We start from the raw sequence: 13,202 nt of genomic DNA on the forward strand, positions 1-13,202 counted from the left end.
CTACCTAACCCCCCTCACAACAAACACCCCGACCAAACGCTCCGCCTCCGCGCCCCCGCCAAGCCGCACACTCTACACCTTCCAAGAAGTCCACCCTTGGCAACGCGACAACGAGTACCTCAAGAACCATTATCGTTGCACCACCAATTCCTACCGCGAATGTCTGAAGAGCTTGTCGTATCTGCACAACCAGACTGGGAATATTTACACGCATCTCATCGGCGCCGTCGTTATCCTTTTTTACGCCATCTACGCCTACAGCAATATTAGCAGCCGTTACGAAACGGCTGATATCAACGATTTACTGGCTTTTGGGGTTTTCGTGGGAAGTGCGGTCGTGTGTTTCGGCGTTAGTGCTACATTTCACATGTTTGGGAATCACTCGAGCAAAGTATACCATACATGGTTGCAATTGGACCTTTACGGCATCTTCGTGTTGATTGTAGGCACGGTGTATTCGGGCACGTACTATGGGTTTTACTGCCAGAAACAATACTGGGTGTTGTATTCAGCTGGAATTACTTCGATTGTCACGGGTGCAGCAACGCTTTGTTCGATTCCTCGGTTCCGGACGCCGAAATGGAGATGGGCGAGGGCGACGCTGTTTTGTGCGATTGGCTGGTCGGGTGCGGTGCCGATGACGCATGCGGCTCAGGCGTTTGGGAAAGAGCAGGCGGATAGGCAGATGGGGTGGCGGTTGATGATTTTTGAGGGGCTGTTTTATATTACGGGGGCTTTTATCTATGCGGTAAGTCTATGGTGAAGACACATACTCGGGATACTTGTTGCTAACGCTCTTCACAGATCCGCTTCCCGGAGAGATTTCGCCCGGGACTTTTCGATATCTGGGGTTGCTCGCATCAGATCTTTCATCTTTGTGCTGTGGGGGGCGCGGCGCTGCATTTGGTGGCGCTGCTGAAGGCGTTTGATTACAATCATGATCCGGCGACGCGGATATGCTGAGGGTATCCCCTTTGGAGCTATCGAGCAAACGACCAATTTACCCGTGCACACTGCGTGTTCAAGACTCCATCTTCCCATTCATTCCTAATGCTCGATCTGAATAACGACCTTTGTCGCCCTTTCAGCTTTCCCATCGCTTAGTTCTCCAAGCTACACATTGCCAGCCCACGTGCACTGATTACAAGAGCCAGGGGCCAGCAGAGCTCATCGACCCCGCCCTTGACCCCACCGGCGGACACATTCCTGAAAGATCGAGCATCGTCTCAATACCCTTGTTCACCTCCAGCGAGGCTGACAATATGTCCGCGGAGAACAAGACCACCGTCATTGTAGGCGCGGGATCTATTGGTCTGTGGACTGCCTATCACCTCGCACACGCAAATCGTCGAACCGGTCTCTCGAGCAGCAACACCATCATCGTCATAGAAGCATCAGCGAGCGCATTCGGAGAGACATCCGGGACCTGCACAGGATGCATTCATCACAAATTCAACGACGAGATCATGGACGAATTTGGGAAGTACAGCTTCGCAGCCTGGCGTGATTTGGCAGAGAGAAACGACCTGTGTGATACTGCTGGACTCCGCTTCGATTCCATTTTCGGTTTGACCAAGGGTGATGGGGATGATCAAGAGCGTTTGCCGGATTGGCTTCGAACGAGCGATGCGTGGGGGGTCGACACCGAATTCTTGGGGACAGAGAATGCAATGGTGTAAGCATGTTGTACATGCATCACCTTCTGATGCTGATCAAATTCGTTGCAGTAACCCAGTCGGCCTCGGCAAATGGCTTGAAAGAGCATGTATCGACATGGATGTTCGCATTCAGACCTCTACAAAGGTCACTGCCGTCGAGTTGGACCAAGGAAACCGAGCCACTGCAGTAATCGTTGTTCGAGAAGACTCATCCTCCGTCAGAGTCCCATGCGACAACTTCGTTCTAGCCGGGGGCCCATGGACTCCGATGATCTACAAAACGCTATTCCCTTCCTCCCCAATCCACATCGACTCAGCCACAGAGGCAGGCGACTGGATCGTCTTCCGAAACCAGAATCCTGTCGCGAAGAACTCGGTGGCTTTTGTCGGCCTAAATGACATCGTGGGAGAGAAGTTGGAGTTCGCAGGTCGCAACGACGGCACGATCTGGGTTTGCGGAGCAAAAGATCACACGGGCATGCTACCTTCATTGGGGTCGAGAGGTCTACCAGATGCTGCAAGGATTGCGGAACTTACAGGTCGCGCATACCGTTTTCTTCGCGTCCACAACGCAGATGATTCGGACGCGCTCGAGGAGTTGGAGGTCGTTGCGCTTGGGCGGGCATTTCGGCCCGTTACGCTTTCAGGGCGCCCGATGATGGCTTTGGTCGAGTCTGACAAACTCTCGCATCACAGCGGTCTTCATGCAGATGGAAGGGGTGGCAATGTGTTTTTGTGCTGGGGGCATGGGTCTTGGGGACTGACACTTGGACCGGGCACAGGGAAGTTGATGAGTCAATTGATCTTGGGTGAACCGACAGATCTTGATCTTTCGCCATTTCAGATTCCAGAGATTACGTAGAATACAACTTGAGAAAGCATCTCCAAAACAAAAAGCCTGGAGTGACCCGATCAGACATGCCAAACCTCACGATCGTCCCCCTTCATTCAATTTCAACGCTCGCCATGCCAGCTCCGCTGCACCTCTCGCAGCTATGAAGTTAGGGTTCTCTTCTAACATCTCGGCTTTCGCGCCGAGCGCCTCGATAACGCGCTTTGTCACCCTCCAAGCTTTCCCGTCGTTGAGACTTTCGAAACTACCAGTCATCATCACAGTAATTGAGTCGGGAGGATGAGGCGTCGGGTAGTAATACTGGTGATACAAGAAACTTAGGACAAAATCTTGTATGTCCAGTTCGTCAGGCTCACCACCACTACCTAAGTCGAATGAGGTTGCAAGATCCAGATCCAGCCACGATGTCTCGATCGATTCCCGAAGGATGTCGTGGTGTAGAAGGAGCGCGGACTCAGTGTGTTCGACCAGTAGCGTGTGGCGAGATGTGAGGTTCCTCCCCTCTTCACGGCATTTTTCTTCGTTGTGGTAGTCTTCACAGAGACCTAGACCGTTTCCTGCGTATGCGGCGACGTCCTCGTGCGGATGAGATGCCTCTAGCAACCGACCTAACTCGTGGAGGCCGAGATAGCTCGCCGCGTCGGCGATGTCTTCTTGATAAAGACCTGGTAATGCCGGAAAGCTGATCAAGGCTGACAGTGGGGAGCCAGCATACGTTCCGGCTACTTCGATGACGGGCTTCAGGGCCTTGGCTATGATGCCCACTTCGCTCGATGCTGGAAGGCCGAGCTTCTTTCGCATGGATCGTTTTGCTTGGCGGGGCCAGTCATCAAATATGTCCTTGAGACTGTGGTATGGAGGGCTGTTACCGGTCTTAGTAGTCGCTCAGATTGCTACTGAGTTACTTGCGATGGGGGCCGTACCTTGGGTGTTGAGACGATGGGTGTGAGAAATGCCGCATAAGTTCGATATATTCTTCGGACGCTTTCAGTTCTACCAAGTCTTCTGTTGAGACATTGTTCCACCGAACAGATGCGACGATATGATCTACAGTTAAGGCGAAGCCGACCGTCGGCCGGTTGGATGCTGTCTCATCCAGGAATAGGATGGTCTGAGTGCATGCGACTAGCGAGGGCCACAGAGCCAGTGCGAGGATGAGGGAAACCATCTTCGGCATGATAGTGATCGCTACGCTTCAGTGAGTTGGAGCGGTGTCACAGCATATGAGAAGGTCTTTAGGCAACGATGATGCGCCCATGTGGCACAGTACCATCGGTGAGCGTGCTTCGCCCCTGATGTTTCAGTGCAAGAGCGGGGTTGGCTTGCTTCGAGCTGCGCAGTGTTTCTGTGCCTCTTTTCCATCGGAGCTGCGCAACATGTGTAGTGTGTTGGCGCGATCTGGTGTTGACTGTGTAGCGCTTCAGTACTAGATTTGCGGTCAATACTCAACTCTGGAATTCGCTCGACAACTCGATCTTTCTATGTGTACTTCGTAGAAACATCACGATATCTTTAGTTTGCAATGGGTTTTTGTTTGAGATGGCTCAAATAGATTGATGCTGTTATGACTTCGAAATCGGGAATGGCTCGTTCATGGTGGGTCGTCGCAGTACATGAACGTCACAATTCCATTCTTTCTTCATGATCCAGCGCTCGCCACGCCATCTCCGCTGCTCCCCTTGCTGCTACATGGGCTGAATACTCAGCCAGAACTTCGGCATGCGCCCCAAGTGCTTCAAGCACAATCTTCGTTGCTCGTTGCACCTTACCGTCGCCGACGCTCTCGGGATCGCCCACCAAGATGACGGTCATGTTCGGTGGTCCTCTCCCTAATCGCTCGTTGTAGTGATGGTACAGAAAATTCAGTACGCTATTGCGAACGTCCTGCTCGTCCGGCATCCGAGAGCTACCTAGGTCGAATTGCAGTTCAAGGTACATGTTCGGCCATGACAGTTCGACTGCTCCATTCAGACCCTCCAAGTGCAACAGCAGTGCGGTTTGCGTGTATTCAGCCAGCAGCACAGTACGTGTTGCGAAACTGCCTCCATCGTCCGGCACGCATCGTTTTACGGGATTGTAGCTCTTACACAGGTCGTATCCATGACCCGCGTATGCAGCGATGAGTTCGTGAGGATGGCGCGCGAGGCCTTTTGCTAGTTTCTCAAGACCGATGTAATAGGCGGCATCGACTATATCCTCCTGGTATAGGCCAGGCAGAGCAGGGAAGCTCACTAGAGCGGAAACAGAAGCGCCCACAGATGCTTCAGCAGCGTCTTTGATGGCTTTAAGCAGTGTCGCAATTACAGCTACGTCATTAGAAGCAGGAAGTCCTTTCTGCTTGCGTGCTTCTCGTTCTCTTTGACGAGGAATGTCGTTCCATAAGTCACCGAGCGATGCATATGGTGGGCTTGGGTGAGGATCAGCTTTTTATCTTGACCATATGATCCAACAAGAGAACACACCTAGGATGCTGGGAGGACCACAACGAGAACCTTTGCATCAACTTGATGTATTCCTCCGAAGCTTCGACTTTGGCCAGGTCCTCGAAGAACGTGCTGTTGTGGCGAATTGTAGCAGTTGCATGGTCGACCGTAAGTGCAAAACCGACGGTAAGAGTGTCTGTTGATGTTGCGTGGTAAGCTGCTGCGTACTGTGACCAGCAGGTCAAAGCGCATACCAGGAACAGATAGAAGGATAGGGTCATGACTGTGAATAACGATAGAAGTCTAAACAGGTAGCGCAAAGAAAACACGGGCACCATTGTGAGCTGAGTGAGCTCACTGTCCTCTTTTAGCAGCATTGAGAGATCTGTGCCGTCCTTTCTCAAGCTTGATGGCCGCAGTGCCTATGCGGCGCGGTGTCCAGGCAGCATCGCCAACAGCTTCGATGCGCGGGTGGGCATCATAGGCTGCATGCTGCATCGAAATCAACCAGAGACGCTCCGCCGTATTATTGCATCAAGGTCGTTGCATCATCGTCCGCCGATGTCTGCTGACGTTCGCAGCTCTGCCGTGAGACCTCGAGAAGTCCCTTCCGAACGGCCCTGGGGGTGTTGCCAGTCGTTGCGCTGTGTGATCGGATTGCACGTTACATAGATATGTCGAATAGAATGCAAAGTCTCATGAGAGGATCGTTTTTCGAATATACGAGAGACGCGATGACGAATCGCATTGTGACATGGCTTGACGTGGCTGTTACTGTGGAAGCTATGAAGCTGGTGTTCTCATCACGTCGCCCACGCGAGATTCGGCCCTTTATGCACTGACCACCCGCCACGCAGGAGCCCCTTGGGTCAGTCGAGCCGCACGAATCATCCTCTGCATCATTAGCTCCCATCTATCCAACGACCTTGTCCACAAGAGCCCTCATCTCCTCCTTGACGCTGTTGATATTAGCGAACGGATCTTGCTAGCATTTCATGCATTTGCCTTACATATTACGGAAGCGAAGGTTGCCCGGATAGAGCGCCGACGAGCAAAGATTGAACCTTCTGTGAGAAGCTTAGCCAGGTTTCGAGACGCGTTTAACATGCCTGGATACATACATGCAGTAAAGCGCATTCCGATCATCAAAGTCTTTGGCCGGCTCTGACATGGGGTAGTGCTTCAGATACTCGGTCACATAAGGTTTTCCGATTTTGTGGCGGGTAGGTCGCCATGGTGCCAACTCATCTGGTGTCGCAGTCTCGATCAGCAAAGGCTGGGTTGGATAAGACACTATAGAAGAGCTTACATTCATGATGGGCATATGAAGAGCATGCGTCGAAAATTACGGGCCGATCTGTGGCGGCATCAACGGACGTATTGCCATCCCAAAGGTCACCATGCACCAAGCAAGGAACGATGCTTCTGCCTTCGGACTCAAGCGGGCGCAAGAGCTTTGGGATTACTTTATCCATGATAGCTTCACGCAATTCCGTCATCTCCTGCTCATACCCTTGCGAGTTCGCTTCAAGCTCGAAGAATCGGCGAATGCTGCGCGAAAAGCTTTCCTCCCAAGTGTCGCATTCCGTGGTATCCTGTGGGAGCCTTCCCTGAAACGTTGGGACTGGGAACCCGAATTTTCCGGACGGCGATACTCCTTTCTTGTGCAGTTTGGCGACCATCTCAGGGAAATCGGACACATCGGGGACTTCGTCGGTCATGTCATGGAAATCACACAGGAAAAAGTACGTGTCGGCTTCGTTCGCATACTCGCCCCATGCAATCGGTTTTGGCGCAATTTCAGGCAAAGCGTCATGGATAGCAGACATGGAATGGAATTCTCCAAACATCATACCTTTGCCAGCATCGCCCTGGGACACCTATCGACTTCTGATCAGAACTGCACTTGCTCTGGACTTTCAGGTGTTTACCTTGAGGAAATACGACACGGCCTCTCCATTCTGGTCGAGAGCACGGATATGCGCTGTACGAGTCCAGTAGGATGCTCCGTGAGACGAGATGCCCTCGATAGTCAACCCTTTTGGAAGCTCTGGAGCCATGATCAGTAAATGGCGACCACCAACAAAGGTTGCTAAGCACGCGATATACTCACTCTCTTCTACGTTGGGATCGACATAAGAGATCACCGCTTTTGGTACGGCAACTTCCTCGTTCCAAATCGAAGAGTCGGTCATCTCGAGATCTGGCTCGGCTGCACGGAAGAGAAAGAAAATGGGAATCAGGCAGACGGCATTCCGCCATGCATCGCCTAGTTATAGGTAAAACACATGATGGTACCGGAGCCCAATCGCAATCCAATAAATCATTGCTATGCGGCACAGCTTACGCGCCGTATGCACGGCCCCCACGTACATGCAGTCTCTCAGCCTGATGGACGCTCTTCGTAACGCAGCAACAGGAAAGCATTCCAGGAAGCGATGATTTTTACGCCCGGATTACATGGCTCTATCCATATAGTAGTGGTCTAGTTGGAAACAACGACAGAGCACGGTATTGGAAACTTAGTAACCGGAGGTACCGTGTGGTACAAGGCGATCCGCTTATCGCTTCACGTCATTGGCTGCAGGTCAGAGCGCCCTCTACGAGCAACCTTCCCCTCATTAGCCGAGCATCCCGTCCCGACTCCTACGTTCATGGATCGGGATAGTACATTGCCGCTGACGTGGAGATTTGGCCGGGGCTCCGCGAGAGGCTGCGCATCGACTGAGAGCCTTTGTGTCCTCATGACTGAAGTCCCTTGTACCCATCGCACCATCATCCAAGGCCCACTCATCGCATGGGTATGTTGCTTTATATCCCTCGGAAGAAAGATCTCGTCATCAAAATCTCCGAGCCACGGTTGGCGGGGTAATCGCAACGCGAAACGATGCAGTCTTCACACAAACGTGGATCCATAGCCTCGGGCGCATCGAACGGATCGTTCTTCTCGCGGAGCTTTACAAGAAGGGACACAGGACGCACCGATGACAGTGTAGACTTCCCCAAGGGCGCCATCGGTCTGACCACATTACACGATCCAGAAGAAGATGCTGTCGCAGATATCATTTTCGTGCATGGGCTGAATGGCGGCTCCGAAAGTACTTGGACGAAGAATGGAAACCCGTCACTCTTTTGGCCCTCTGCTTGGCTCCCAAACGACGAAGCGTTCAAAGATGTCAGGATTCATACTTTTGGCTATGCTTCTGGCCTAAGCAAAGAGTCAGTTCTGCACGTTCCAGATTTTGCCCGGTCTTTGCTAGCCTCAATACACGACTCTCCGCGGATACCGTCTGGCGGTCATGTACGTCCTGCTCACCCTAACATGAAGTATGCTGATCACGTCAGGTACCGATGATACTCATTGGTCATAGCATGGGCGGTCTAGTCATCAAAAAAGCCTTTGTACTTGGCCATCAAACCAAGGAGTTCGAGGGCCTAATACGCAATATCTTCGCTATATTCTTCTTGGCAACACCGCATCAAGGCGCCGGCATAGCGGATACCCTTGGTAGGATACTCGCGCTGGCCCCTGGTTCCAGGCCATTTGTTCAGGATCTATCCCCGGAGTCGCCAGTGCTCCAGTCGATCAACGAAGAATTCCCTCTCTACAGTAGCTCTCTACGCTTATTTTCTTTCTATGAGACTGAGCCCATGAAAATTGGCATCGGAACACAACTGATAGTGGAAAAGCACTGCGCAGTCATGAATTACCCCAATGAGCGGAGAACATATCTGAATGCGAACCATCGCAATGTGGCGAAGTTCTCACTGCAAACCGATCCGTCCTACCTGGCTGTCAGAAATGCTTTAGCGACTACGATCGCGAGTAAAAGAACACCCAAGGCACTGTCGAATCAGACAGCAGGTTTCGAGCAAATTGAAGCACTCAGTACTTTCCTCAGTGTTACCGAGACCCCCGATGACGAGCTAGAGAGCCAGTCAACTCGACTGTCCGAAACGTGCGATTGGTTTCTTGACAGAAACGCATTTCAGGAGTGGCGAAAAGCAGCAGATTCGAAAACTCTGTGGGTACGTGGTCGACCTGGCGCTGGGAAGAGCGTTCTCTCGGCGCACATCATCCATCACTTGAGGGGATTAGGTCTCGACTGTTCCTTCTACTTCTTCGTGCAGGGTGACAAAACGAAAGCCACGATCAATACGTTTCTCCGATCGATGGCGTGGCAGATGGCCAGTCAACACCCCCACCTTCTGAGTATCGTTCTTGATATCTCGACAAGCTCGCAGATTACTGGGATAAACAAGACTGATCATGTGGCCGTATGGCGGCGTTTATTCCTGAGTGGCATGTTGAAATGCCGTTTGGACACGCCTCAGTACTGGGTGATTGACGCGGTCGATGAATGCAAAGGAGGATCTGAACTTGTAACGCTTTTATCAAAGATGCAAGAAGTTTGGCCGATCTCTCTCCTCATAACGTCAAGGGACTCTTTCGACAGATATGCCGATGGAGCTGTTCAAAGAATCGAGGTCATGTCGGAAACGATCCAAGAGGAAGATACTAACAAAGACATCGCTCAGTACCTACGTTCATGTCAGGATCAACTGCCAGCCACCGGGGCAGCAGAACGTGAAGCGATGTCCCAAGAGATTCTCAAGAATGCCAATGGATGCTTCCTGTGGGTTACCCTTGTACTCAAGGAACTGCGCCAGGTACATACGTCTACTGAGATCCGCAAAGTACTTTCCAGCAACACTGCCGACATGGACGAGATGTATGGCCGGATACTTAACGACATGGCAAATGCGAAGTTCGGAAAAGAGCTTGCAAAGGCTATCCTTGTGTGGACAACGTTTGCTTTTCGATTTCTCTCAACCGACGAGATGCATTGCGCTATTGAGCTCGACATCCACGACAAAATCGACGACATCGAACGATCAATCAGTACTTGCTGTGGAAATCTTGTGTATGTAGATCGCAGCAAAAGGGTCCAGTTACTTCATCTTACTGTCAGGGATTTCCTTACTCGGCAAGGCATGAGATCAGAGTTTCAGATCGAGCGTGCTACTGCACACAAACGTCTTGCTTTGGTCTGCCTTCGTTATCTGACCCGTAGTCAAGCTCGGCCGACTAAACCTCGAAAGCTGAGTGTGGACCAAATCCCGGAGAAGCCTCGCCTTATGGACTATGCATCTGAGTATGTCTTCCAACACATATTCCATGTAACCTCCAGCGACAACGAGGTCCTTACACTATTGGGCAAATTTATGGGATCAGACTGTGTGCTCAAATGGATCGAACATCTCGCACGGAAAGGTGATCTTGAAAAGGTTTACCAAGCGGGGAAGACTTTGAACAACCTCCTGGGAAGATTGGCCCAACACAGCCCACTTGTCGGGTTGAGAAAAGAGTTAACAGTCTTACACAGTTGGGGCAACGATCTTACCCATCTTGTCACCAAATTCGGAAAAGAGCTGTCGTTTTCACCCTCAGCGATACACCGCCTGATACCGCCATTTTGTCCAGTAGATTCAGCGCCCAGCCGACAATTCTCGTCACCTCACCGGGGACTGAGCGTTCTTGGACAAAGTACCGAAGGCTGGCAAGATTGTCTTGCAATTCTCAACTACACCAAGCCGGCTCGACCACTCACTGTAGCTACGTCACAAAGGTTCTTCGGACTTGGGTTATCTACCGGAAAGGTCATGATCTACGATGATGTCACCTGCCAAGAAGAGACCGTATTACAACACGGGGAGCCGGTCTGGGCGCTGGCGTTCAGCGAAACTGGCCTGACCTGTGCTTCCGCTGGGGCAAAGTCTATCAAAGTATGGAACGTGATGAACTGGACTGAGGTATTCCGCTTCGCCATTCCAGTCATGTGTCTTTCACTCGCGTTCAGCGAGGAAGACATGCTTTTGTTCGCAGCTACCAAAAAGAATGAACTCATGTGCTGGAACCTTGCAAATGGTGGGGTACCAGAAGATGTGGCTGACTGGACGATCGACTTCGACGAGCAGTCGAGCGTGCAGTCAAAACAACCAACACTGGCAGTGTTCTGTCCCCAGCAAAGCATCTTGGCCATTGTTTATCGTGGAGAGGACATAGTCTTATGGGACTACGAACGAGATCGTGTGTATGATCTCTACGATAAAGAAACGGGTTCCACTCTTCATGGGCCGCTGAAGGTCTCGGATGGGAGCACAACTGTATGGAGCCTTCAGTTCAGCACGCTTAGAGACGAGACTTTGCTTGCCGCAGCATACTCAGACGGCGATCTCGTCATATACGACACACTCCACGGAACAGTACGTGACCTCATCATAGGTGTTAACGCGCAAAAGCTGTCATGCTCACCCGATGGGCGTACGCTCGCATGCGCAGATTCGCTTGGAACGATTCAATTGTTCGACATGGAGACGGTCAAGCTTTTGTATCGGCTGGAGTTTGAAGGCGATGCTATAGCACCTAGGACGCTTGCATTCACTTCTGACAACCACCGCATCATTGATATACGGGCGAACCAGTGTCGGCTATGGGATCCAGCTGTGCTGCTGCGACAGGACGTAGATGACGAGAATAGTGACACAATCTCGGTATCCACAGCTCCGCATGAGGCCAGCTTTCGCGGTTCCATGTCAACTCACATAACGGCTCTAGAGTGTATATCCTTAGCTTCTAGCGTCTTCTGCGGCAAAGAAGACGGATCGGTGCATATTTACGATATCTCCCGAGAGCCTAAAGGCACTGAATTGTTCAAACAGACCGTCGGCATACCCATTATACTGCTCCATTTCAACGCTGAGAGCATGATCCTGGCTTGCAGCGATGCTGCCAGCCGAGTAACGATTAGGCAAATGAAGCGAGACGGGCGGAAATCATGGACTGCGGCTGCCCCGTATATCGACACAGTCATCGGACGTGGTATCACTGGACTCTTATTGAATGCCAAGCACTCTAGATGTCTAGTCGCAACGGACGAAGAGACACATCTCTGGTCAACGTCACAGGACGCCAAACAAGCTTCTCTGGTCACGATGCAGCCTGAGCGTAAAGGTCACTGGGTACATCATGGGAGCAACGCAGACATCTTGCTCTTTGTGTCCGCAACATCTGCTCGCATGTGTTCCTGGACCACGCTCGAACTATCGCACACCATATCATTGAGCAATTTAACCGAGCCCTTCACAGCGATCGGTCGAGTACGTTCTCTTCGACACCCTCGTTACTTCATTGGCATCTCAGTGGACCCATCGCGAGTGCGATCATCGCAAAACGTTATACGAATGTACGACTACAATGACTTCAACCTTGACATGGAACAAGTTGCAAGCGTTCAAGATCTCGGAACTTTGTCGTCGAATGTGCACACCATTATCGGTATCTTCAGCGAGAGATTGGTCTTCCTGGATACGAACAACTGGGTGCGCTCTTTGGAGATCAATACAGACGATGCGATGCCTGTTCGTCATTTCTTCATCCCGAACGATTGGGTGAGTCTTGTACAAGGTTTGGTATTGGATATCGGTCATAGTGGCGAGATCATATTCGTTAAGAGAGGGGAGCTGCTGGTCATCAAACGCGGGCTAGACATGACGGACCAAGGTATACTCACACCCAGGAAGAGAAGCATGAGTCCTAGAAGCGCTATGTTTGGAGGTCTCGCGCATCGCACAATGAGTCATTGAGACTAATGCTCGTGAAATTTCCTGCATCTTTTGAAACGGGGACATTAAATGCTGATTTCATTACACGTGGTCATATATTGGTGCGCGCATGTTAGCTAGAGAGCTATGTTAGTGTTCGTTATCATACTGAGGAGCTTGTGCCACATACACATGGAGCCCATCAATCTACACATGCATTTAACGTTCGTTCCCTGGCCATTGTCCCTTACATGACGCAATCGGCTGCGACTGGATCAGAGCCACATGATCTTCCTCGAAGGTCCACCGTCTAATAACTACAATTTAAGAACGATCCAATCTCGCCAGTCTCCATTTCCACCCCCATCTTTGCAACAGCCAAACAGCAATGATACTAAACACCCCATCAACAAGTCCGATCGATGTGAACATCCATCCGTTTCCAATAGCGTCCTTGAGTGGTTCCAAAATCGCCACAGCGATAGCAGAAAGTGCACATCTCGTGATGTTGTTTGAAGCCGCGGCAGTGCCGGCCTTTGACGGAAATATGTCCACCATCAAAGTACTAAACAGCTGTAACACGATAGTGCATCTAGCACCAATGAAGAATTGGAGTATCAGCGGTATACTTGCGTGGACCCGACGCTCGACAGCCCAGCCATA

General features: G+C 51.3%; 3 protein-coding genes across 3 annotated transcripts; 1 reads left to right on the forward strand and 2 right to left on the reverse strand.

Annotated features, from left to right (window-relative positions):
- Nucleotides 1-2,586: 2,586 nt before the first annotated feature.
- On the reverse strand, nucleotides 2,587-5,215 carry J4E84_002349 (uncharacterized protein; the record flags this gene model as incomplete). Its single annotated transcript, XM_049384974.1, has 3 exons — nucleotides 2,587-3,358; nucleotides 4,214-4,918; nucleotides 5,004-5,215. The coding sequence occupies 3 exons, from the start codon at nucleotides 5,213-5,215 to the stop codon at nucleotides 2,587-2,589; spliced, it is 1,689 nt and encodes a 562-aa protein (XP_049246997.1).
- A 797-nt stretch (nucleotides 5,216-6,012) lies between these two features.
- J4E84_002350 (uncharacterized protein) lies at nucleotides 6,013-6,249 on the reverse strand (the record flags this gene model as incomplete). The annotated part of the gene is made up of 2 exons (XM_049384975.1): nucleotides 6,013-6,210; nucleotides 6,244-6,249. The coding sequence occupies 2 exons, from the start codon at nucleotides 6,247-6,249 to the stop codon at nucleotides 6,013-6,015; spliced, it is 204 nt and encodes a 67-aa protein (XP_049246998.1).
- A 1,572-nt stretch (nucleotides 6,250-7,821) lies between these two features.
- On the forward strand, nucleotides 7,822-12,581 carry J4E84_002351 (uncharacterized protein; the record flags this gene model as incomplete). The annotated part of the gene is made up of 2 exons (XM_049384976.1): nucleotides 7,822-8,153; nucleotides 8,306-12,581. 2 exons carry the CDS (start codon nucleotides 7,822-7,824, stop codon nucleotides 12,579-12,581), a joined length of 4,608 nt encoding a protein of 1,535 aa, XP_049246999.1.
- Between the last annotated feature and the right edge of the window lie 621 nt (nucleotides 12,582-13,202).

The sequence above is a fragment of the Alternaria hordeiaustralica genome (genome assembly GCF_023758085.1).
Source record: "Alternaria hordeiaustralica strain BMP 2776 chromosome Unknown scaffold_3, whole genome shotgun sequence".
In the NCBI taxonomy this organism is placed as follows: Eukaryota; Fungi; Ascomycota; class Dothideomycetes; order Pleosporales; family Pleosporaceae; genus Alternaria; species Alternaria hordeiaustralica.